The following is a 27,432-nucleotide window of genomic DNA, read 5'->3' on the forward strand; positions in this document are numbered from 1 at the left end:
AACAACAACATCATCCACTTTTACCTAATTGACAGTAATAAAACACTATGCTGTATTGGAACCCTTGGGCACTGTTGGTAGGAATGTGAAATGGTGCAGCTGCTGTGAAAAACAGTATGGTGGTTCCACAAAAAAAATTAAAACAGAATTACCATATGGGACTTCCCTGTGGCTCAGTGGTTAAAGAATCTGCCTGCCAATGCAGGGGACACGGGTTTGAGCCCTGGTCTGGGAAGATCCCACATGCCACGGAGCAACTAAGCCCGTGTGCCACAACTACTGAGCCTGTACTCTAGAGCCCGCGAGCCACAACTACTGAGCCCACACACCTAGAGCCCGTGCTCTGCAACAAGAGAAGCCATTGCCATGAGAAGCCCGCACACTACAACGAAGAGTAGCCCCCACTTGCCGCAACTAGAGAAGGCCCGTGCACAGCAATGAAGACCCAACACACCCAAAAAATAAATAAAATAAATAAATAAATTAAAAAAAAATTACCATATGACCCAGCAACTCCACTTCTGGGTATATACCCCCCCAAAATTGAAAGCAAGATCTCAAAGAAATATTTGTACAACTACGTTCACAGCAGCATTATTCACAAAAGCCAAAAGGTGGAAACAATCCTAGCAACAACAACGAATGAATGAATAAGCAAAATATGGAATATGCATACAATGGAATATTTTCAGTCTTAAAAAGGAAGGAAATTCTGATACATGCTATAACATGGATGAACCTTGAGGACATTATGCTAACTCAAGTAAGCCAGTCACAAAAAAACAAATACTATATAATTCCACTTTATAAGATACTTAGAGTAGTCTAAATCATACAGAAAGTAGAATGGTGGTTATCAGGTGCTGGGAGAAAAGGAGAATGAGGAGTTATTGTTTAATGGGTATAGAGTTTCAGTTTTACAAAATGAAAAGGGTACTAGAGGGACTTCCCTGGTGACACAGTAGTTAAGAATCCGCCTGCCAATGCAGGAGACACGGGTTCAATCCCTGGTCTGGGAAGATCCCACATGCTGCGGAGCAACTAAGCCCGTGAGCCACAACTACTGAAGCCCACGTGCCTAGAGCTTGTGCTCCCCAACAAGAGAAGCCACCGCAATGAGAAGCCCGCACACCACAACGAAGACACAACGCAGCCAAAAAAAAAGAGTATTAGAGATGGATGGTGGTGATGATTGCACAATAATATGAATTTACTTAATGCCAAAGAACTGTACACTTAAAAACGGTTAAGATGGGGTAATTCCCTGGTGGTCCAGTGGTTAGGACTCCACACTCTCACTGCCGAGGGGGCGAGTTCAATCCCTGGTTGGTGAACTAAAATCCACAAGCTGTGCAGCACAGCCTCCCGCCAAAAAAAAAAAAAAAAAAAAAAGATTAAGACAGTAAAATTTATGTTACATATCTTTTACTACAATTAGAACAATAACAACACTATACCCAAAGGCTGCAGATTTTGGTTTCAGCAACGGGTGACCCATTCATTGAGATAGGGAGGAATTTGAAGGGAGCAGCCTTGGGTAGGAGGAACATTGAAGAGTTTTGGAGTGTGCTAAGCTTGATGTCAACTCGACAATCAGATGGAGATGTCAAATAGGCAGTTGAATATCTAAATTTGAAGTTCCAGAGAAAAAGTTAGAGATAGAATTACAGACTTGGAGAATTACAGACTTGGATTTAAAAAACGATACATATACTTAATTGGGGGATTATTAGCATATAAATGGTATTCAAAACCACTGGACAGGATGAGATCACTTAGGGAGAAGGTAGTTAGAGATGAGAAGGGAATAATAAAAACAGACACAGCCTCAAGCAGTCCACATTCAGAATTAAAGCAGAGGGCAAAAAAACATTAATGAAGAGAATTGAGCAGTGAGATAAAGAAGGTGCTTTTTCAAAAAAATCAGATGCCCAGATGTGAACTTGGTACTCAAGAGGTAGAAGGCAAATATGTAGTTTTAAAATCTCCCTAGGCTAATTCAATAGTCTGAATATAAGTGAGAGAGGGAAGCAGGTGAAATGCACAGTAGTAGTGGGAGTGGGAGGAAGGAACAGAATTGGGATATTATAAGGTACCATGGACAGGACTTGGTGACTGACTAGGCATGGGATAGTAAGGAGAAGAAAATTAATTACATATTGTTTCTTTCTTGGGAGACTGAGAGGTTACTGCTGTCATTAAAACTAGTAATACAAGGTAGAAACAAGGGTTTTGGTTGTTCAAGGAGAACAATGATCCTACTTTGAGCCCAAAGTTATATAGCTGGTAAGTAGCACAGAAGGGCCTCAACCTACGTCTGATTGACTCCAAGCCAAAGTCTGAAGTACCAGTGGGATATTACTTAGTGATGTGAAAGTGGTCAGGGTAGCTGAAGTCTTAGGAGGGATGTGATCACCCAGGGAAAGAATATACAGATCGATATATTATTATCCATATACTTGAGGCAATTCTTAATAATGGTGCAATGGACCTTCCTCCTCATCTAAAAAATGAAGATAATACTGAATTTGTAGATAATGCCCACTGAGGGCAAGAACCTTATCACAGTTTTTATATTCCTAGGTTTGCAATGCCTGGAATAAAATGACCACTCAATAAAAGTTTGCCAAAGCTTTGAAAAAACAAAACAAAACCAAAAAAAACCCCAAAAGTTAATAACCAGCCACAATTAGAAAACCACTACACTAGGGACTTCCCCAGCAGTCCAGTGGTTAAGACTCTGCCTTCCAATGCAGAGTGCGCAGGTTCAATCCCTGGTCGGGGAACTAAGGTCCCACATGCTGTGGTGTGTGGCCAAAAAAAAAAAAGAAAAACACTATACTACATGAGAACAACTATTTCTGACCAAACTATAACATAGTTTTTTTTCATTTCCTCTCTATGTTGTATGCTACAAATGCACTGTTTTTTTCCTGCACCACAATAATGTCTGTTTTGTTTTTTTTTTTTTTTGCGGTACGTGGGCCTCTCACTGTTGTGGCCTCTCCCGTTGCGGAGTGCAGGCTCAGCGGCCATGGCTCACGGGCCCAGCCGCTCTGCGGCATGTGGGATCTTCCTGGACCGAGGCACGATCCCATGTCCCCTGCATCGGCAGGCGGACTCTCAACCACTGCGCCACCAGGGAAGCCCTAATGTCTGCTTTATGAATTGTTTTGCTAGAAGTAGTAGATGGAAGATACAACTCAGTGAGACAGGCACTCTTATCCTCTGCTGGGTGTAAAATAAGTACTTTCTGGAAAGACAATTTGATAACATGTATCAAGAGTCTTAAAGCCCTAACTCAGTAATCTTACTTAGGAATTTATCCGAAGAAAGCAATAAGAGATATGGCCAAAGATTTAGGTTGGAAGTAATCAAAAATATCCCACAATAGAAAAATTATTAAATAAACCATCATATAGCCATAGATTAGAATATCATATGGTACTTTTATATCAAGTTTTTGAAGAACACTTAAGGATACTAGAAAATGCTTTTGATAAATATAAATTTATATATTTTATTTATTTTATTCTTTTGGCTGCGTTGGGTCTTCGTTGCTGCACGCAGGTTTTCTCCAGTTGCGGCGAGTGGGGGCTACTCTTCATTGTGGTGCGCGGGCTTCTCATTGCAGTGGCTTCTCTTGTTGCGGAGCACAGGCTCTAGGTGCACAGGCTTCAGTAGTTGCAGCACGCGGGCTCAGTAGTTGTGGCGCACGGGCTTAGTTGCTCCGCGGCATGTGGGATCTTCCCAGGCCAGGGCTCGAACCCGTGTCCCCTGCATTGGCAGGTGGATTCTTAACCACTGCACTACCAGGGAAGCCCTGCTTTTGATAAATATAATGAAAAAAGTAGGATATAAACTATACCTAGTATGACCATGCTTGTGTGTTTATATGTAAACACATACATATACGAAAATTATATATACACTTCCCTAGCAAATTATATTTATGTTTATATTATATGTATGTATATATTTACCTAGAAAAAATATTAGAATATACCAAAACTACTATAAGAGTCTCACTGGGTGGAAAGATTACAAGAGATCCTAATGTTCTTTATGTTTTTCAGTATTTCTAAAATTTCTGCAGAAAGTATATTTTTATTTTAAAACTCAATATGATAAATAAAATAAAGACAGCACTCACCTTCTTTCTTTTTCTAGAAGAATTTCTCGTGGGGTCAGGCTTTTCAAACTCTGCTGCCTTTGCCTCTTCCTTCTCCTCTTCCTCATCAGGTATCAGAGAGTACTTGGTCCCACCTGGCTGCATGAAACAATCCTTTGCAAAGTGGCCTGCAGAAGAGAAGTAGAAAAGGTAGGGAGGGAAGAGACAGTCTCTTACCTTAGCAGGTGGATCTTCCCTAGAAGTTCCTGAAGGGTTGGCTCATTCAGGAGGTACTAATGAGTTCATTCAGAGCAGCTGTTGCCTTCAGAGCAGATTTTCTGTCACCTCAAGATGGCATTGCTCACTTAACCAGAGCCAGACAAGCATCTGGTCCTAGAGCTGTGGGAAACCCTGGCACCGCTTTGGAAATGGCAAAGGACGTGAGGACACAGGCTTGTGCTGCCCTCCGTTAGCAACTGGGCTCAGGAATTTTTAAAGGTCTATTTGGAACTTATTCCTGACAATGAAAGGCTGCTCCAGAGAGCGGAATACTTAGCAGAAGGAGCCGAGTGGCAGGCCAAGCCCCAAAGGAAGACAGCTCTTAGGCAGCAAGCAGGAAGGCAGCACTCAGATTCAAGCTAACACACAGAAAGACAGCAGTCACCTAGAGGCACTCAACATTCACAGACTGTCAGGTCTGGCAAGGGCCTGAGAGATCATCAAATCCAACACTGCATTTGCAGAGGACATGAAGGCCCAGAGTAGAGAAGTACCTCAAGGTCACACAGACAGCAGCAGAGCTAAAACTTACCCCAGGTCTCATACCTCCCTGCCCTGTGCTCTTTCTGCTGCATCAAAACCAACCACCTTTGGCCTGCCTGGGCCAAATTCCATCTCTCATTATTCTTCTCTGCCTCATGTAACACCTGGTGGACACAAGTTGAAGGTAAGAGAACCCCACTCTCCCTGAGCCTACACTGCTATTAAGCGGCCCTTTAACAGATGCTACACAGCTGGTTTTGTCTGAGCTCTTTGTAGACCCTCTCTCAGGGGCATAAAGAATTTGATGAAGTCATCAAAAAGCTATGTGTAAACTACTTTGCAACTCAGAGTCCAGAAGCGGGATGGTGCCTGGAAGGAGAATACAGCATAGAGTTTTCCAAATATCTATGCTGGAAATGGTCCCACAATACTCATGAGGAAGTATTCTTTCTATTTTATTTTTCCCTTCCTCCCTCTACATTAATGATAAATTGGGGCTTAAACCCCGTGACCTCAACCAGGGCACAAATCTGCTACCACTCATTGTAGAAAGATCAGGAGAGCTGGGTAGGTGAAAGGCTAGGGAGAAGGGGTGACAAATTGAGGTCACTCTGAAAACGAGAAGCTGGCAATACCTCTCATTATAGCTCCAACAAGGGAAGTCAGGCTGAAAGAGCTCTTTAATATTTGAGTAGGACTGGAGGAAACTTGAAGAAACAAAGCTAAAAGGAAGTGACTAGCCTGTATTCTTTATTACTAAAAAGATACTGTATTCAGAACTCTGAAGTTATAGAGATAAAGGTAATAAGCAAGAAAGAGCTTGACTTGGATCCTTAGAGGAATATATTTCCAAGTCACTTAATTTTTGCAGCAGAACAATAATCATCCTTCGAGATAAAAATTTAGAGTGTTAATCATAATCCAACACTCTTACCCCTCCTGGCATAGTACATGGGGACCTTGCCCAGGCAGGGCATCACCCGTAGAGAGAGGGGAGTAGTGGTGGTGGTGTAGTATCTGGCAGGGCCAGCATTCAGAAAAGGAAACAGAAAAAGCAACAAGCCATGAACTCTGATGTGAGTCTAGCAGGAACAGCAGATGAGCAGGTGAGGCCAGCATTTGGCTAAAAACCACAGTGAGCTAACCCACACCAGGGGGCCTCCCGCATCCCATAAAGGGTCCATCCACAAGAGAGAAAAACTAAAATGATAGGACTTCGCCTTACCTTTACAGCCACACTTCTTGCAGGTAGTGTTCAGGACAGCCTCGAGGGTGATCTTCTGCCCAGTGTAATCCTGGAAGGACCGCCTCCGCCTCTCTTCTTGCCTGTAATGAAATGATACTGACCGTTGGCCCTTTTAAGAGATGGCCAGAGATACTACAAGTTAATACTCCATGTTGTTTTTTTGTTTTGTTCTGTCAGGTAGAAGGGAGAAAGGAAAAGCACTGGGCATAAGGAAACAGGCAATGAAAGAAATGACATGAAATGACAATTTTTTTCATTCAGGACAAGGCTCTGAATTAATAATTATGAATGAGACTAGATTCTATCTCACTGATGCACAGGGGATGAATATATAATTACTCACCTTGCTAAGCGCCCTGCAATCCTTACAAGGTCACTCCTGGGTTTAAAAGACCTTCAAAAACTTCTTAGAAAATCAAGTCCAAGCTCCTTGGTATTCCAGGCCTTTCACAGTCTGTCTCTAACTTACTTTCCCAGCCTCATCTTGTACAATATGCTCAAGGCAAACCAGACTATTTTACCTTCCCCAGATGGTTCATTGTTTCTGCTCAGGCAGCTCCCTCTTTCTGAAATGCTCTGCTTCCCCTCTTTACTCCCACTTCACCACCTAACTACACCCAAACATTTCAAGGCTCAGCTCAGTTACTGCACCTCCTTCTAACCAGTTATCTTCCCTGAGCCCCTCAGCCAGAATTAATCTCTGTTCACATTTGCATAACACTTTTTAAAAATTCTAAACATTTGACCAAAGTATAAAATACATACAGAAAAGTGTTCACAAGTATACAGCTTCACTTTTTTTTACAATTTGAAATATCCCAGTAACCAGTACTCAGATAAAGATGCAGAATATCACCAGCACCTCCGAAGCCCCTCTAGTCACGGTGCTTCCCCCAAGGGTAGCTACTACTCTAGTTTCTAACAGCATAGATTAGTTTTACCTATTTTTGTAAATTATATCAACAGAATCAGAGAATGGGCCCTTCTGTGTCTGGCTCCTTTCGCTACTTCGTGAGATCCAACCAACTGTTGCGTGTAGTTGTGGATCAACTATTCTCATTGCTGCAAAGTATTTTGCTGTTGATGGGTACTTGAGTAATTTCCATTATGAAAGTGCTTCTGTGAACTTTCTAGCACACGTCTTTTGGTGAACATATATATGTATATGCATTCCTTTGGGAAATGCCTAGTTCCACGTAGGAGGGGAACTACTGGGTTGTAGGGCATCTGCCTTAGTAGACACTGCCAGACAGTGTGTTTACCAATTACACTCCTACAAGAAGAGCCAAAGTACCCTAGTTGTCATAGCTCTTATTTCTTATCTTTACTATAACACACAGTACCTGCAAAGAGTACTCTTAGAAAATGTTTAATTGAAGAGTATCACTCCTGATCATTCTTTCTTTCAAACTCTAACTGTATCCTATACACATGTCAATCCTAGCACATATCACACCACAGAGTTGTTTCTTCTCTAGATCGTGGGCCTGTTTAAAAAATATCTTACTTGTGTTTGTTTCCCTGGCACCTCAGCCCAAGGCTTGGCAAGCAACAGCATCAATAAATGCTTGTTGGGGCTTCCCTGATGGCACAGTGGTTAAGAATCTCCCTGCCAATGCCGGGGACATGGGTTCGATCCCTGGTCTGGGAAGATCCCACATGCCGCAGAGCAGCTAAGCCCGAGCGCCACAACTATTGAGCCTGTGCTCTAGAGCCCGTGAGCCACAACTACTGAAGCCCACATGCCTAGAGCCCGTGCTCCGCAACAAGAGAAGCCATGACAATGAGAAGCCCGCGCACCGCAACGAAGAGTAGCCCCCGCTCGCCGCAACTAGAGAAAGCCCATGCGCAGCAACGAAGACCCAACACAGCCAAAAATAAATTAATTAATTAAATATATTTTTAAAAATTAAAAAAAAAAGCTTGTTGAAATTTCTTTGTTCTTCATCCAAAATATTTTTCTTTACCTGAACATCTTTAACTTTGACCTCTGACTTCACCTAAGATTTTCCAACCAGGTCTCTGTAGAGTCCAGCAAAAACAGAAATATTCTGCCAAAAGAGCCACATTACCCAGAGAAATGCAGGATAACAATATCAAAGCAAAACAGAGCTACTCACTTCACAGATTTCAGCCAACAGTTTCATGGGATATGTGGGCTCAAGAGAAAAAACAGAGAGGGTAAAGATACTCCATATTCTGTCCCATTCATTCTTTAAAGTTCAGCTCAAATATCGTATCTTCTATAAACTCTACCACAAGCAGAGTTAAACACTCACTTTATTTTACTGATTTGTTTACATTTTGCCTCACCCTCTGTACCACAACCAGGACTTGAATAGTAAAGTCTATGTCATGTTCTTCTCTATATCTGAGCAGAAAGCACACCATCTAGCATACTGTTGTCCAAAAGAATGCGAAGATGGACAGTTCTATAAATTTATGTCTGTACTGCTGACTATTTATGTCTGAGTTTATGTCTATGGCTAATGAGCACTTCAAATGCGGTTAGTGATTGAGGAATTGGATACCAAATTTTATTTACTTTTTATAAAAAATAAATTTATTTATTTTATTTATTTTGTCTGCCACTGTCATTGTCATTGGCAGGCGGATTCTTAACCACTGCGCCACCAGGGAAGCCCCCAAATGTATTTACTTTTAATTACTTTACATTTAAATAGCCTATGTGACTAGTGGCTTCCCAGTTGGGACAGACCAGAAAAGCATATGGTTTAAGTTCTGAAAATGTCTGTTCAAATCCCTAGCTTTTGCCCTAGAAGAATCTTAGTCAAATGATAGGAGGTCTACTGTCTGGTGTGGGTCATGCGAGAGGGTCAGTTCAAAGGGTGAAGCTTGAATAACAAAAACCAAGGCGAGGAGAGTGGAGAAGTAAATGTGAGTGAGTTACTTAACAGGCATAAAGTTTTAGTTAAGGAAGATGAGTGAGTTCTAGAGATCTAATGTACAACATTGTATGTATAGTCAACAATACTATTATACACTTAAATATTTCTTAAGAGGGTAGATCTCATGTTAAATGTTCTCACCACAATAAAATAAAATTAAACAAACAAACAAACAGAAAATCCCACGAAGGCAGGATCTTGGGGACATAACTTGAACAGTCACAAAAACTCTATTGTTTTTGGATGTCGTTATTTGTAGAACTGAGTTTCAAGTGACTATGAGTTGCAGCTTAATCAAACCCTCATTATAATGAATTCCAATACACTACAGATTCAAACATACTATAAGCCGAATCATACCTCCCACCTAACGCCCAATTCAACAAATGTGTCACTCACCACCTGTCTCCCTTTCTGTCCTTATTGCCATCATGCTAGTTTAGGCTTCATTACATTTCACCTAAACAGTAATAATTCATTTACTGGTCTCCCTGCCTCTAATCCATCCAGCACACATAGCTGGATTAATCTTTCTTTTTTTTTTTTTAAGTTTATTAAGTGGCAAGCACCAGTGCTAGTACAATGATATGAGTAAATACATTAAAATGATAGGACATGGTAGATAGTCTACCAGTGGAAAGAGATATATAAATGGATAATTACAGTGTGGCGAAACATAAATGCTCTTTCTAAAGACTATACTATGCCGGCTAAACCTAACTGGACACTGCATTTAACCCCTTTCCATTTGCAGATTCACTTATTAGATGACCTCGTTAATACTTTGGGGCCTGAGGGAATGAAATATAAGACAGCTAGATTTTGATGAAAAATGAAAGGTAGTTGACAAACTCTGTGTAGCTGTGTAGCATGAAGATACTGAGCCTAACAGGGTGAGGCCAGAGAATGGGGTACCTGGAGAGAATAATCTGCTCAGGAGTCTCTCCCACTCAAAGGCTTTAAAAATCATTCATATTCTTTGACTGCTATTCAAAGCTGTTCACAATCTGACCCCAACGTATCTTTCAAGCCCTACATTCTAGCACCTGACCATACCCTCTTCTTTCCTTAAACAAGACTCCTGAATTGCCATGTGCTTTCCTGCCTCATTCCTTTCCTCAAGACTATTTCTTCTGCCTGGAATACTATTCTTTCCCCTGCTGCCTGACAAAATCTTATCCATTCTTCAAGACCTAGCTCAATTGCCATGTCTTCTCTGACCATCAGGGCCTAATATCAACTCTTCCTCTTCATGCTAATTCCTAGAATCCTTCCTTTAAAACATTCTTTTAACATTTATTACATGTTGTCTTAAAATTAAAGTTATTTGCATAATTATCACATTACACTAGGCAGTAAGGTCCTTAGGCAGAAACCTTGGTATTGCCATCATACCTCACATAGAATATGAGCCCAGTAAATATATGTTGAATAATGAGTAAATGGATGCACTAACTTAACGACTACTATACATTAGGCACTATGGGAGATAAGATGTGGCCTCTGCCTCATGGGTTTTATATATCCTTTCAAAAGAAAGGGTATGATAATCTCAGATATTAGAGGAAAAACAAAGAAACATTTTAAAACAATAACTACAAGTAGCCACTATGTGTTAAGTTTCTACTATAGATTAGACAATTAGGCTCTTTATAAACAAGATTTTATTTAAATCATACCATCATTTCTAAGATGTAGGTGTCATTACCTCCATTTTGAAGAAGCTGAGGTTCAAAGAGGCTAGCTAATCTGCTCAGGGTGGTATACTAGCTTGTGGCAGAACTAGGACTCTTTCTGATTCAAGTCTAACTCTAAAACCTGTCATCATTCCACTATGCCATGCTTCTCTCCTAGATGCAGTCTAGAAATAGTTTACAACAAAAGTTACTGTTCGGTCACTTAGTCATTACTACAAGTAGTCCATACATAAAGACACATTCATCATAAAGCCAGGGGGTCCTTTCCCTTCCCCTCCCTTGTTGTGAGAAAGAGAAGTAGCTCTTTTATCTTACTTGTTTTATATTTTATCCTTATAAGGGTGGCTTTGGGAAATTTCACTGCTTTTAATGAGTCTGTATAGACAGGATTCTTTGGAGCAGAAGTAATTTATTACAATGCAATCAGTAAATGCCAGACTTAAATAACATTTCTGAGCTCAGAGTTATAAAAGATTTCTAATGTAAATGGAAAGTGTTATATAACCACAGGCAAATTATCACCAAGCATCACGCTAAAACTAAGAAAATAAAGTAAAATGGAGATAACACCCACTTTGCAGGTTGTTATGAGACTTAGATGCACTGATGTACACAAACCACCTGGCATAATGCCTGGCACATAGTATGTACTCAATAAATATCATTTCCCTTCCTTTTGGGTAAATTTCCTTCATATCCAAAATGATTTTGCTCAGAACTATAAACCTAAGGGTTTCCAAACATTGTGCCGCCAAGATCCCACTCAAACATTTCTTATTTTTTTCTTATTTTAAAAAAAAAATAACATGATGGCCATTAAGAGCACCCAATTAGCATGAGATAAAGAATGTGATATTTTATCATCAGAAGCAGTGAAATAATGTCATGGTTAACCTGAGGATAAATGTATGATTTTTTAGTTGGCTTTCTGAAATACTTGAAACAGTTCATAAACCCCCAAGACTCCTTCAAGGGATATTAGCGACCTAGGAACCCCTGGTTAGAAACCACTGGCATACACAGGTATACCCTCGTTTTATTGAGCTTCACAGATATTGCGATTTCTACAATTTGAAGGTCTGTGGCAACCCTGAGTTGAGCAAGTCTACTGGCACTATTTTTCCAACAGTATTTGCTCACTTTATGTCTCTGTATCAAATTTGGTAATTTTGCAATATTTCACACTTTTTCATTATTATTATTATTATATTTGTTATGGTGATCTCTGATCAGAGATCTTTGATGTTACTACTGTCACTGTTTGAGCATTTTTTAAGCAATGAAGTATTTTTTAATTAAGGTACATACACTGTTTTTTAGACATTATGCTATTGCACACTTAATAGACTACAATATAGTGTAAACATTACTTTTAAATGCACTGGGAAACCAAAAAATTCATGCGATTTACTTTATTAAGATATTTGCTTTATTGTGATGGTCCAGAACTGAACCCACAGTATCTCCAAAATATGCCTGTATTCAAGAAAGATTTTGAGACAGCAAATTCCCTGTATCACCAGCCAGTATCCTACAGAGAAAATTTTCCATTCATAAATGAAAGGTCAGAAGAGCCAGTGAAAGTAAGGTGCTGTGTTCAGAACACAGCATATCCCAATATGCAGGAGTCTAAAACCCCACTGGAGTTATTCCTTCTACATGGTCTCTGCCTTTTTTCAGTCCCAGAGCTAGGAGAAAGGCAAATAACAAATATCTCATGATGAATGCTTGTTGGCTAACTAGTTAAAGGTCAGAAGCTGAGAAAGAATAAGGGGAAGGAAGTGAAACCATTGACAGTGCACTTCTATGCTAGGAGGTGCATGTTAGCATTTCATCTTAGAACTCTATGCAGTAATGTGTTATCTTTAACACTTTATACCTCTAAAAACCAAAGCTCACAAAGGTCACATAACTCATCAATATCATAGCCTACAAATAGTAGAGTTCCCAAGTGGGCCTGATTCACTACAGCATTCTGTGGTTTGAGAAGTAGAAGGATTTTAGCCTTTCCAAACATTTTACCTACTCAATGATAACGTTGTTGGGGTCAAGGTCCTTCCCAGTCCCTTGGTTGACAACCTTCATGGAAAGGGATACTTTTATCCTATCATTTTTCATCTGAAAAAAACAAAAGCAAAGTCAGCAAAAGCTCAAAGTACATCATTTAGACTGCTGGTCTAAAATTATCAAAGAATTGAAGTTTTTATCATGTAACAAACACTGAGTTCCTCTTATGGCCAAGGTCCTGTGCTCTGAACATTGCGGGTACTAATAAGCATAACAGGCAGATCCTATAGCAAAAGCATTTTAGGAAATGGTTTTCTTATCATTCTTGACCCTCCTGGGGGGAAAGACAAAAATGGTTGCTCAGAAATCTGGGGCCTGTGGAAGTAACCAGGAAGAAAATGAAAGCTGTTTCTTTTAGATAGTTCAGCATAATAATCTGTTCAGAGATCCATGAGCACAGAATAGGTTTCAGAACATTCCAGTGGACTAGATCTCCTTTTGGACTTCGTCTAAAAGCTTTTTAAACATGAAAACAGGGGCTTCCCTGGTGGCGCAGTGGTTGAGAGTCCGCCTGCCGATGCAGGGGACACGGGTTCGTGCCCCGGTCCGGGAAGATCCCACATGCCGTGGAGCGGCTGGGCCCGTGAGCCATGGACGCTGAGCCTGCGCATCCGGAGCCTGTGCTCCGCAATGGGAGAGGCTGCAACAGTGAGAGGCCCGCGTACCGCAACAAAACAAAACAAAACAAAACATGAAAACAATTAAGAGCATCTTTAAATGTGAAGACAGTTGTTAGCCACATTGGTCTTCTTTTGCTTCCTCCAGCATTTGAAGGCCCTCTTCACTTTGGGGTCTTTGTATTAGCTATTCTCTTTGCCTGGAATATTCTTTTCCTAACATTTCACATGACTAGTTCCTTTTCCTTTGGGTCTCAGCTCATATACCATCCCCGCAGAAAGCCCATTCCTGACCCCTTTATCTAAATCTACCTCCACATTGTTTGAACCTATTAGAGCACTTACTATAACTTATATTTTTAATTATTTTAGCTTGCTTACTTTTTATTTGTCTCCTCCAGTTATAATCTATATAAGTTCCATAACCACTGGAGTCATATACATCTGATTCTTGTATCCCTCAGACCTAGTACATAATAAGCACTCAAATACTGTCGAATAATATTTCTTTCAGGCCTGTCTCCCCTGCAATTCTCTGGTAAAAGAGCAGGTATCAGTGTATGTGCACATTTCTCCTGTGGTTTGTCCATACCCGCAGACCCTCAAGTGAGTTGCTGTTAACAGGATCCTCCAGTGCTTTCTCATTTCCCTCATATTGCATGGTGCCAGGTATGAGGAAAAAATGACTGTAAACTCTATGCCCCTTTCTGCTTTGGTCCAAATTGAAGTCCATCTGGAAGATTTCTACTAAAAGATAGTCTCATAGATTAAGTTTTCTTCTCTCTTTTTGGTTCTTTACTTTTTTGGTATTTTCTTCACACCCACCATGTGGGTGAACTTCAGGGAAGGAAGTTTTATAAACATGTACTTATTGCACCACACTTATTACATACAGTTCACACCATTCCTTCTGACTTTGCATGACAGACAGCCCAAAGGTTTAAATTCAAGTCAGATTATAGTGGCAGGATTCAAAAATAAGATTATCAGCCATGGTTAACAATGCATACACACTCATGAAATATCATCATGAAATACTAAGAAAATCCCAGCTTTTCCTAATCCTTTCTAATGAGTTAAAGTTGCACAGAACTTTACCTCTCGTCCAATAAGCTTCACCCACACTTTGTCTCCGACATCTACTATCTCAGAGGGCTTATCCACGCGACAGGATGACATATGAGTTCGATGGACCAGACCTGAGCACAAGAAGAAGAAATAAAATAAGGCACAGGGCATGTCTGGTATTCATACTCTAAATAACACAGTAAGGAGAAGAGTTGGAGATTCACTGAAAAAGGTTTCATTAATTTAAAACTGCAAATTAAAACAATTTGAGGACTTCCCTGGTGGCGCAGTGGTTAAGAATCCACCTGCCACTGCAGGGATCGAACATGGTTTCGATACCTGGTCCAGGAAGATCCCACATGCCACGGAGCAACTAAGCCCGCATGTCACAACTACTGAAGCCCGCGCGTCTAGAGCCCAGGCTCCACAACAAGAGTAGCCCCTGCTCGCTGCAACTAGAGAAAGCCCACGTGCAGCAACGAAGACCCAACACAGCCAAAAATAAATAAATAAACTTATTTAAAAAAACAATTTGAGATCACTTTTTATACCTAATCAACTAACAAATATTCTTTAAAATAGTGTTTAATGTTAGTAGAGATGTAATACAACAACTACATTTATATAATACTGGTAAAAATACAAGTTGTTAAAATTCTTTGAAAACAAAGGGCATAGAGATGTTTATACCTTTGATGCAAGAATATCACCATTGGAATTTTTCCAAAAGAAAAACTCAGTAGAGGCAAAAATCTATGGCATATAAAAATACTTGCAGAAACTAACACACCATTGTAAAGCAATTATACTCCAATAAAGATGTAAAAAAAAAATACTTGCAGTATTATTACCTACCAAGGTTAAAAATAAAAATTACGAAACAATCTAAACGACGAATAATTGGAAAACAGGTTGGTAAATTATGATAAATCTTTCAAAAAAGAGTCAACAGGGACTTCCCTGGTGGCGCAGTGGTTAAGAATCCACCTGCCAATGCCGGGGACATGGGTTCGAGCCCTGGTGCGGGAAGCTCCCACGTGCCGCAGAGCAACTAAGCCCGTGCGCCACAACTACTGAAGCCCGCGCGCCTAGAGCCTGTGCTCCGCAACAACAGAAGCACCGCAATGAGAAGCCCACGCACTGCAACGAAGAGTAGCCCCTGCTCGTCCCAACTAGAGAAAGCCTGCGCGCAGCAATGAAGACCCAATGCAGCCAAAGCAAAAAAGAAAGGAGTAAGCAGCCATTTAAATGACAGTTACAGAAAATAATTATGGTAAGTGAAAAAAGTAAATATAAACAAGGTGACATTTTTAATCTATTAAATTAGCAAAATATTTAGAAGATAATATCCAATGTTGATATGAGTATAGTAAAATAAGAAATATTTCTGAGGCTAATATAAATCTTTAGAAACCATTTAGCAATGGTTATCAAGAGTGATAAAAATATTTAATAAAATTAAATCCTTTTCCTTGTCTGTCCAAGGTCCTTTTCTGGGAGAACCACCTTCCCTACATTCTAAAATAATCTGGTCAGTCCTTGTAATTTGGTTGGAGCTGATCTGACCCCCAGCTGTGGGCACATGACACAGGCGTGGTCAATCAAGTTACTTCATTCCCCAGGCCACAACAATTGATTGGTTCAGGGACAGACACAAGATGCTAGCTAAATCAAATCCACTTTCTCAAGCCTTTTGTCAGGATTATAAACTACAGAAAGTTACCAATGCTCATCTTTACCACCAGGTGGCAAGAGTAAGCCAGAGGGAAGCAAAAGAAGAGGCTGCATAAAGAAGCGACCAAAGCCCTGAAGGCATAAACTGAGCACCTGATCCAGCCCCGGTGGAAGCTAAATTTACTCCCCAACTAAATTAGACAAAACGTTTCTCCTGTATTTTTGTCCCTTGCAATCAAGAGTTCTAATAATTAACTTGACCCATAATCACTTCTGAGACTAAAAAAATAATCTTATACACAGAAAAATCTATATGCACCTAGAAAAGTGATCTATATCAAAATATTCAATGTATTTTTAAGACAGAAAAAAATTAGAAACAACCTAATATCTAGCAATAGAGTAATGGTTAAGTCAACTATGGTACAGCTACTTGGCCCATTAAAAACAATGTTCAAAAGATTATGTAAAAATACATCAATAATTCACTCTTTTGCAAATATTTATTGAGTGCCTACTATGTGCCAAACATTGTAGGCAACTAGCATTTTCTCATTTAAATAATAAAAATGCTTAACACAGATTCTAAAAATTAGAAAGAAATAATCTAAACTGCTATGGATCGCAGGTTAATGTTTTATTTTCAGATGTTTTAATAATAGAGAAAACTATATTGAGGGAAATGAATATAATAAACAATTATTTTGAATGAAAATAAACCAGGAATCTAAAGAAAAAACTTGACAAGTCAAACAAAGATTTATGTCCAAAAAACCTGCCTTACCTGAAGTTTCCTGAGAGAATTACTAACCTTTATTCTCAGTCTCTCTCTCACACACATGCATATGCAAAGTTGTCAGCACATGCCTGTAACTCAAAATATCTACCCTCTGTGTTTGGAGCTCCTGTGGGAAGCCACTGCTTTCTCTGATCATGGTTATTGGGTTTCTCAGACCTACTTCAGCTGATTCTGGAGGTTGATAGCCTATCGTTCAATACCCCAGGAACCAAAATATTCTATATACATTATATAACCCATGTTTAAAATTTTAGACCATCACATAATCTCTAAATTGGATAAAATTCATGGAGCTGGGCTTTTTTCTTTTTCATGATCATGTAATGAGCAGAGTAACCTAAATGGAAAATCCAGAGAGGAAATTCAGATGCCCTAAAGGAATGGGTAACGTTTCATTTTGACATTTTTCCGCTACAACTGTCCTCTAATTCTCAAATTCACTTCTTTCCTGAACTGCTAATGGAAGTTGGGAAAGAAATTACTGTTGAACCTAATATAGTTGAGAGAACTTTTTTTTTTTCTCAAACAGGTCTATTTATTGGAGTACCACAAAGAAAGAGTGAGTTAACCATTTGTCCTTCTCCCATGTGATCCCGAAGCAGGATATTTTCTGGCCCAGTCATCTCTCTTAGTTAAATATGGCACTTTTGTAAAGCATTAATAATGAAAAACTACAAACAACTTAAAAAGATTATGTGGTACATCTGAATGATAGAATAATGCTTTTAGATGTTTACAAAAAGTATTTTAAAAGACAAAAGAAATGTTTAACATTCATTAAGTGTAAAAGCTGCAAAATGTATATATAGAATATAATCTTAATCTCAATGTTAATTTTTATGCACATATGTGACCATAAAGAAATACACTGGGCTTCCCTGGTGGCGCAGTGGTTGAGAATCTACCTGCCAATGCAGGGGACACGGGTTCGGGCCCTGGTCTGGGAAGATCCCACATGCCACGGAGCTACTAGGCCCGTGAGCCACAACTACTGAGCCTGCGCATCTGGAGCCTGTGCTCCACAAGAGAGGCTGCAACAGTGAGAGGCCCGCGCACCGCGATGAAGAGTGGCCCCTGCTTGCCGCAACTAGAGAAAGCCCTCGCACAGAAGCGAAGACCAAACACAGCCAAAGTAAATAAATAAAAAAAATTAAAAAAAAAAATACACTGAAATGTTAACAGTGCCTATCTCTGTGTGGTAGTAATATCACACAACGATCATTTGCTTTGGTAGTTTTTTCCCTTATTTTTCTATAAGCATGCAATAGTTTTAACCATAAAAATTTTAACCATAAAAACCTATATATATATATATATATATATAAGCAAAATGTAAAATTATATGTACACTATGATTGAAATTATGTAAAATTATGTCTCATATGCACACAGATGAAAAGGGAACATAAAAATTGTTATGCTGGGGTGTAGGATTCTTATAGTTGAAACATTAATGGCTTATCTCCTTAGTTTATTGGGTGAACTAAACAAGAGAAATGGTCTAGCCCACAGTGTTGAATGCAAATGTCAGGTAGGCAGTTGGATATGTAAGTCTGTAGCTCAGACAAGGGGTGTAAGCTGAAGATACAAATGTAGGAGCCTTCAGCATGCAGATGCTTACATGCCAAAATACATTAATCAGACTGTCAATTTAGTGATTGGTTCGGTGATAGACACAATTCACCAATTTATTAATTTACAACAGAGGATACACTTTTCTCATACTTGGAAGGTTCCAAGTCCTTATCTAGGTAAACTACCCACTGACCCCAGTATCAAATACCGAAAAATTAGATTAGTGATCAAAAATTGCTTCAACACGGAATCAGAACAAAAGGGAGACAAACGTTTTGAGAGATGTTTCCAGTCCATGAAGGTTTAACGGACCCCCTCATAAAAGAATCCATCTCTCTAGTTCCTACCATCAGATTCATTTTTTCCTTATTAAGGCAAAATAAACACTGCCAACTTCAGGCTCTCAGGCTTTCTTTACTATGTTCCAGAGATTGATATCTGCTCATATAATCTCTCCCTAGTAGAATGATACAATCAATTAGACTTCAGCCTACTAAAGTGCAATTTCATTCCAATCCCTTTTTCCCTAGAATTAAACCCAGATTATCTTGTTGAAGTCTTGAATGCTCCCAACTCCTCAGTCACAGATTTATAGGCAATTACCTGGTATATTTCTGTCTATGGCTAATCCTACACTCTGTGTAGGATTCATCATTAGTTTCATTCTCAGAAGACAGCCTGAATTCTTGGGAGGTACTTCATTGTTACCCAGATACACCACCAACAGTTGGATTAAATGCATATGGTAGAAGGCACCATATAAAACATGAGGCTCCCTCCTTGGTACTGGGTATTTCACTAGATACAGAACATCCACACATTCATTTAAACCTTACATCAGCCCTGTGACATTAGGTTCACATGAGGAAATAGTCTAGAAGTTAAGTAAATTGTCCATGGTCACAAAGCTGATAAAGAAAGAACTGCAATTCAAATATGAGTCTGTCAGGTCTTCTACAACACAGCAGATATTTCTCCATTTTTTTCTTTATTATCAATCTGTTATCTTTTCAATTAAAAAGAGAAAGATCTCATCTACAACAGTAGAAACACATCTAATTCTGTTCTAGCAAACGCTCCAGAATAGAAACCAACAAAAATGCTTTGCTCGTCATGTCACATGGAAGGGGGGAGTGTGTGTCTGGATCTCTGACATTAAGCCGTAAATGCCCAAAGGGCATATCAAATCCATCATCTTTCAGTAAACCTAACATAACACTTAAACAGAATGAGTCCCATCTGAGTGTATGCTGGTAAAAGAAAGAAAAAAAAATTCTGACAACTTGGAAAGAGCTAGCAACTAAATCGCCATATGAGAAAAACAGACAGCCTATTATAGTTCCCTTAAAAATATTCTCCCAACTGTGTTAGGTTCACCATTAATTTCACAAATTCCATTGACAATAAAGGAAAGAGGTTAAAACTTACAAATTATTAGGGGACAGCTGCAGCCCAAAAATGTCAAAATAAAAGGTCTCCTTTATCTTTGGGGCATCTGCATTCCCTCTCTAGACTTGTCAAATAAGTTATCTCCAATCAGCAGTATATGACAATAATGTAAGCACATAAATTAAAGTGCTTGCACATCCTTTATCTTGTTGAGATTATGAATTCATTCAAACATTTACTAAATATCCACTATATTATAAGCAAAAGTGGATCCAAGGATGAGTAAGACATCATCCTGCTTGTCAAGAAACTAAAGTATACACATCATCCCATTTCACAGATAAGGAAACTAAGGCTCAAGGACTAAGCAACCTGCTATAGTCAAGAAGCTAGTAAATGGGGGAGCTGGGACTAGGATTCATGTATTCATTTAATAAAATTCAATGAACACCCACTATATCTCAGGCACTGTAGTAGGCCCTGACTCATCCCAACAGCCTAACTATTCCACAGTTCAGTGGATTAACGGCAACTTCACTTATTTTATTACACTACATTGTAATTTGTTTACATCTCTAGACTGTGAACAATCTGAGAGCAGCAGGGACTATGTTTTCTTATCTCTGTGTTCCCACATAACATACTGACCAGAATATAGAACTCAATAATATTTTGTTAAACCTGAATTCTTTGCTAAAAATATTTGTGCTACTAACCACAAGCAAGGCACTTTAAAAGTGTTTAACACTGAACAATCTCTACTCTCAAAATTTCATAGTTTAGTGCTGGTGGGCAGAGGATAGTAGAGAAAAAAAGAACTTCATAAATATATAGGGCTGCATTGTCCACTACGATAGTCACTAGCTACAGATGTTTTACACTGAAGTTTAATCAAAATAAACAAAACTTAAAAGTTGCTGGGCTACTGTATTAGACAGCACAGATGTGGTATAATACAAAAATATATTCGGTCTTTGTCCCTGGTCCCTGCAGAGAACTCTTAAAACTCTTGGAATTTCCCCAGTGATAGGGGTGTCTTTGTAGTTCATAGTAAGCCCCTTTTGATCATACTAGAGTTTATGCTAATGAGGTGACTTAGTTGTGGGGCCCCTTGATAGTTTCTGGATGGAGCTGTCACCAGAAAGACCAAGTGATTAAAGGATTGGAACTTTCAGCTCCACTGACCTCCTGGGGGAGGGGCTGGAGATAGAGCTCTATAAAAACTCCTGAACAATGAGAGTCAGAGAGCTTCTGGGTTGGTAAACACCTCAGCTTGCTGGAGGGTCGTATGCCAGAGGACATGGAAGCTCTGTGTACCCCTCCTCCCGTATCTTAACCTATACATCTCTTCCGTTTGGCTGTTCCTGTTTGTATCCTTTATAATAAACCAGCAAACAAAAAGAAAGTGTTTTCCTGAGTTCTGTGAGCCATTTTAGCAAATTATCAAATTTGTGGAGGGGGTCAGTGGAACTCCTGATTCATAGTGGGTCAGCTAGAAATAAGGGTGGCTTAGGACTTGCGACTAGCATCTCAAGTGGGGGCATTCTTGTGGGAATGAGCCCCGTTAACTTATGGGACCTGACACTAACTCCCGGTAGTGTCAAAATTGAATTGAATTGTTAGACACCCCGTTGGTGCGAGAGAACTGGAGAACTGGTTGGTGTTAGAAAACACATCAGAACAAATATAGAACATTTCCATCACTGTAGAAAGTTCTATTGGACAACACCATGAGAGGGGAAGGAAAATCTAGTTTAGACTTCAATACTAGGAAGGGGTCTTTAACTCAGTAGTGATTAAAAAATTCTGAAAACAGAAATCTGAGAAAAATGACTCAAATTAGAGTCTACCTTCCTGAATGAGAGATGTTAAAATCTACAGACCAGTTGTTTCATAACTCAGTCCTTTCAGGGTGGGACTTAATAATCTTCCTCCATTCAAGGGTGGAGAAGCTAAAATACACTGTAACTGCTCCAGTTACCCAATGAACCTACAGAAGTGCCCAGGATTAGAACTCACAGAGTTTCCATCTAATTATTTGGCCCCCTGAGCTCCCCTTCCAAGGCTTGTCTTAGCACAGCTGTCACACTGACAGATTGACTTGTAAACTGGCAGTCACAATCAGAGGCATCACCTGACAGGCTACGGACACAAGTGAGTTGAAGACTAACTGCTGGAAGATGGCAGGCCTTTAATTGCCACACAGTCCCCAAAGTGTCACATAAATATTCAAGTAAGGATGGGACTTTCAGGTACTGGCAGCTATGGCAAGTACACTGACAAGAAAAGCTGTCCTCGGATCAAAAGAGGTGCATACCCTATAGGGATGAGGATGAGTTACACCTCATTACATCCCAGTGAATGTAAAATGAGAAACTTTATTACAGATTGCTTATTGCAAGCTTGGAAACCACTGGTGAGCCATTTCTAATTCGCCAAGATGCAATTTGCAGCAGAGTACATAGTCTCCAAGGCTAGAGGTATGGCTTTATTAGCAAAATCAGCTGTTGGACTTCTGTAAAAAAAAAAATTTTGTTTTAAAGAATTGCAAATAGTGAAAGTCCCTTTTCCATGTACATCTCTCCCTTAGCAAACCAAGCTCCCCAGAGGTGACCACTGTTAATAATTTGTTGCCTATTCTTCCAGACTTTCTTCTAAATATACGCAATAATGTTTAAAATACTAGGCATATGTAAACATGCTTTAAAAGGGGGAAGGGTCATGCTATACAAATTCTTGTGCAACATGCTTTTTCATTTTGTTAGCTTAGACACCTTTCCATTTCAGTAAATTGAGACTTACCCTGTTTTACTGATGCACTTTTCCCCCTCACTTTAACATCTCTGAAATTGGAATGCTTCTTATAACCAATGGTGTCTTACAACTGCTATCAGTCAGGTATCGGTGTGGTGGAATTGTATAAAAACTTTCCATTGACCCTTATGGTAAAAGGAAGACAGGACCAGCACCAAAGTATCTTAGAAATACAGTTATCATTCTTTTTATCATCTGCATAGTTCACTGCATAGATGTACATAATTTACGTAATTCCATAAAGCAAACTATATTCCCTAAAGAACCGCTGGATCAAAAGAGTAAGCACATTAAAAACAGTAACAGATATTACCAAAGTATGTAACAATTTACGTTCTCAATAGTAAATGGAACTATTGTTGGAAATAGCCAACACTTTAAAAAATATTTTAAAAATAATTTTAGATTCACATGTAGTTGAAAGAAATAATTCAGAAAGATCTTATGAACCCTTTACCCAGTTTCCTCCAATGGTAACATTTGGCAAAACTAGGATATCACAAAACTATCACAACTAGGATATCGGCACTGATACTGTGGTATAATAAGAAATATGTATTTGGTCTTTGTCCCTGGTTCCTGGCACAGAGCTCCTAAACTCTCGGAATTTCCTGATAGGAGCATCTGGTGATTTATAACAAGACCCTTCCAATCTTACCCAAGTTTATGCTAATGAGGTGACTATTGGTCAGCCGCTAGAGAGCTTCAAGATGGGAGATGGTAACGACCAGAGGAATCACTGTGTGATTAGAAGGTTGGAAGTTTCAGCCCCATTCCAACTTCCAGGGAGGGAAGAGGGGCTGGAGATGGAGTTAAATGATCAGTGGTCAATGATTTAATCAATTATGGCCATGTAATGGGGTCTCCACAAAAACCCTTAAGTGATAAGGTTTGGAGAGCTTCTGAGTTGAAAAGTATATCCACACACCATGAAGGTGATGAACTTCAACTCTACAGAGACAGAGGTTCTTGCACTCAGGGTCCTTTTGGACCCTACCCTATGTACCTCCTCACCTGGCTGTTCATTTGTATCTTTTATAATAAACTGTAACTGTTAAGTATGGCATTTTCCTGAGTTCTGTGAGTTGTTCTAACAAGTTATCCAATCTTGGGAAGGTGGTGTGGGAACCTTCAAATTCATAGCCAGGTCAGGCAGAAGTGTGCGTAACACAGGGACAGGATACTTGCAAGTGGTGTCTGAAATGAGGGCAGTCTTGTGAGACTGAGACCTTAAACCTGTAGAGTCTGACAGTACCTCTGGGTAGTTAGTGTCAGAATTAACTAAATTGTTGGACGTCCACTTGCTATCAAAGAATCAGAGAACCGGAGAACTGGCTGTTGATTCCACACATTTTGGAATGGCAATAAAAGGAATGAAGTACTGATACATGCTACAAAACAGGTAAACCTTGAAAACATGCTAAGTGAATGAAAGACGCCCACCACAAAAGACCACATGTTGTATGATTCCGTTTATAAGAAATGTCCAGAATAAGCAAATACATAAAGACAAAAAGTAGATAGCTGGTTGTCTAAGGCTGGGGGCAGAGGAGAGAGGGAGACAGGGAATTTGGAGTGACTGCTAATAGGTACAGAGTTTCTTTTTTCTGACGAAAATGTTCTCAAACTGTGGTGATAGTTGCAAAATTCTGTGAATATGTTAGAATATATTAGAAACTACTGAATTGTACACTTTGGATGAAATGTAGGTATGTGAATTATGTCTCAAAAAAGCTGTTAAAAAATGTAACATAAATGGAATCATAACATATGTAAACTTTTGGGATTAGCTTTTATCACTCAGCAAAATTTTCTGGAAACGGATCCAGGTTGTCACATGTATCAATACTTCATTCTCATTCCTTTGTACTGACGAACCGTATTCCATTGTATGGATATATCACAGTTTATATTATATTTTTAATCAATATTGAGAATGAGCATCTTTTAAGATATTTACTGCTCAACTGGTATTTTTTTCTCCTATGAATTATCCTTTCATTTCCTTGGCCCCTTTTCCTACTTTCCTCTTTTTCATTAGTCCTGTGTGATATGGACTGAAAATTCTTTTTCCTAACTTAACTTTGTATATGATGATTTTTGCAATTATGTTTTTGACTTTTACGTAGTCAAATATACTTCTATATTGACTTTTTTTTTTTTAATTTGTTTATTTTTGGCTGCGTTGGGTCTTCATTGCTGTGCATGGGCTTCTCATTGCAGTGGCTTCTCTTGTTGCGAAGCACAGGCTCTAGGTGCGTGGGCTTCAGTAGCTGTGGCTCAAAGGCTCTAGAGCACAGGTTCAGTAGTTGTGGCGCACAGGCTTAGTTGCTCTGCGGCATGTGGAATCTTCCCGGATCAGGGCTCGAACCCGTGTCTCCTGCATTGGCAAGTGGATTCTTAACCACTGCGCCACCAGGGAAGCCCTATATTGACTTTTATATAGTCAAATATTCTTCTTTATTTTCTTCTAATAAAACACTTATGGTTACATCTTTTACATTAAAATCATTAATAAATCTTTCATTTATTTTAGCACAAGGAATTAGCAAGTTGAGTCTTTTGATTCACTAGCAGTATAACAGAGCAGAAAGCCCACTGGGCTAGGCATCAGGAGGCCTGGGTTCTAGTCCTGGCCATGCCACGACCTAGCTCAATCATTCTGAGCAGGCCACCAGTCTGTGGAACCTACCTTTTCTACTTAACACAATTGTTTTGAGAAACAAATAAGATTACAGATGTGAAAAGGATACTCCAAAAATGTTCAATAGATACCTCTCAATTGTGAAGAAAAGTAAAGCATTATGTATATTTGTATTCGTTACAATACTATTTCCTTTCCACATGCCATATACCAGAAAACTCACAATGTTGGCCTCAGAGAATAAGTAGCTTGCCCTCCCCAAAACCCTAAGCCAAAGGAGGTCAAGTGACTTGCCCTAGGATCACAGGTGAAATTTAGGGAAGAGTCAGTTCTAGAAGTGAACACAAGTGGTTATGCCCCAGCCCTCCCCACAAGTCAGAGAGCACCATTCTTCTGAGTTAAGACTTGCTAAAAACGAACTGTCATCAACTGTCTGTATTCGTATCTTTACACTAAAAACACAAACTACTCTCTGAAAAAAGTAGAGCCTATAATTAAACTGTGGTGGGGGTGACAGTAAAGAGAGTGAAATGAGAGCACTGAATTTCAAGTTATAGTTTCCCACCTTGCTTCCGACAGCCTGGGATTTTGATAAAGGCTCCATAGTCTGTCACCATAGCAACCTATAAAGACAAAAAAAAAAAATCTTTGTCACACAAATAAGAATCTCTCTCCCATAGCATTTAACCTTGTCTCCCTGAATTTCTACTTGGTACCGACTGCCTCTGTCTGCTGCAAAACTGCCTAAAAGTGATGTTCTGTCAAACATTATGTTCTTTCTGAAGTTTTTTTTTTTTTGGTCGTACCGCACAGCTTGTGGGATCTTAGTTTCCTGACCAGGGATTGAGTCTGGGCCCTCAGCAGTAAGAGTGCAGAGTCCTAACCACTGGACTGTCAGGGAATTCCCCAATTTAAATTTTTTTTTAATTTTTATTGTGGTATAGCTGATTTACAATGTTGTGTCACTTACAGGTGTACAGCAAAGTGAATCTGTTATACATATATATATATATATCCACTCTTGTTTAGATTCTTTTCCCATATAGGCCATTACAGAGTATTGAGTAGAGTTCCCTGTGCTACACAGTAAGTCCTTATTATCTACTTTATATATAGTAGTGTGTATGCATCAGTCCCGGTCTTCCAATTTATCCCCGCTCCCCGGTAACTATAAGTTTATTTTCTATATCTATAACTCTATTTCTGTTTTATAGATAAGTTCATTTGCAGCTTTTTTTTAGATTCCACATGTAAGTGATATCATATGGTATTTGTCTTTCTTCGACTTACTTCACTCAGTATGACAATCTCTAGGTCCATCTGTATTGCTGAAAATGGCATTATTTCATTCTTTTTTATGGCTGAATAATATTCCATTGTATATATGTAACACATCTTCTTTATCCATTCCTCTGTTTATGGACATTTAGGTTGCTTCCATGACCTGGCTATTGTTAAATAGTACTGCAATGCTTTTTTTTTTTTTGGTTTTTTGAAGTTTAGACTGACAGGTATGTGTGATCATATTAAAAACATTGGTGAGATTGGTGTGTTTGTCAGATGGTATGACAGTACTTAGGAATGCCCAAATCCCACATGTACTGAAATCCCTCAAAAAGACATAGGAACAAACAGCAGAAAATTAGGTAATAAAGTTACACTTTATATTATCTGGAACTGAGGCCTCCAATCCAAATGGAGAAGTTTAATAATTTGAAATGGATCATGTAGAGCATCTCTTTTTCCTAACCTTCAAACCAACCAGACCATACAGCTTGCTCCACTTCACTCCAAACCACAGTCTTGGGTTTTATCAAGACAATTAGAGAAAAAGCCAATACACAGACATCTGACAGAACCTGAAAAGATGTAATCAGAGAGAAAAAGAGTTGTCTTTTGCAGAGTTGACCTAAAATGGAGAAGTTAGAGGCTTGATGGATCTATGTAATATGCAATATGTAATAGAAACAAAAGGCCCAAAAGCCTTGCCAGATAAATCATTATCCCAGCCTCTACCTCTATTGCTCTCCTCCAGCCCACCCCACCCCCCAATTGTGGAT

At 39.3% G+C, this 27,432-nt stretch overlaps 1 protein-coding gene across 3 annotated transcripts in view; it reads right to left on the bottom strand.

The window, feature by feature from the left end:
• The window catches only part of ZCCHC17 (zinc finger CCHC-type containing 17), a 60,297-nt gene that overhangs the window by 18,706 nt on the left and 14,159 nt on the right, over nt 1-27,432 (bottom strand). For 2 of the 3 annotated variants that reach the window (XM_060140773.1, XM_060140772.1), the window contains 5 exons: nt 25,938-25,995; nt 14,508-14,608; nt 12,752-12,843; nt 6,099-6,199; nt 4,154-4,299 (listed from right to left, as the gene is read on the bottom strand). In XM_060140773.1, the coding sequence (XP_059996756.1) occupies nt 4,154-4,299; nt 6,099-6,199; nt 12,752-12,843; nt 14,508-14,608; nt 25,938-25,989 (492 nt within the window). In that variant the 5' untranslated portion in view covers nt 25,990-25,995. Of the gene's footprint in view, nt 1-4,153; nt 4,300-6,098; nt 6,200-12,751; nt 12,844-14,507; nt 14,609-25,937; nt 25,996-26,662; nt 26,722-27,432 lie in introns of those variants that run through there. The other variant, XM_060140771.1, reaches the window with a different exon arrangement.

Source organism: Lagenorhynchus albirostris, chromosome 2 (genome assembly GCF_949774975.1).
Source record: "Lagenorhynchus albirostris chromosome 2, mLagAlb1.1, whole genome shotgun sequence".
NCBI lineage: Eukaryota > Metazoa > Chordata > Mammalia > Artiodactyla > Delphinidae > Lagenorhynchus > Lagenorhynchus albirostris.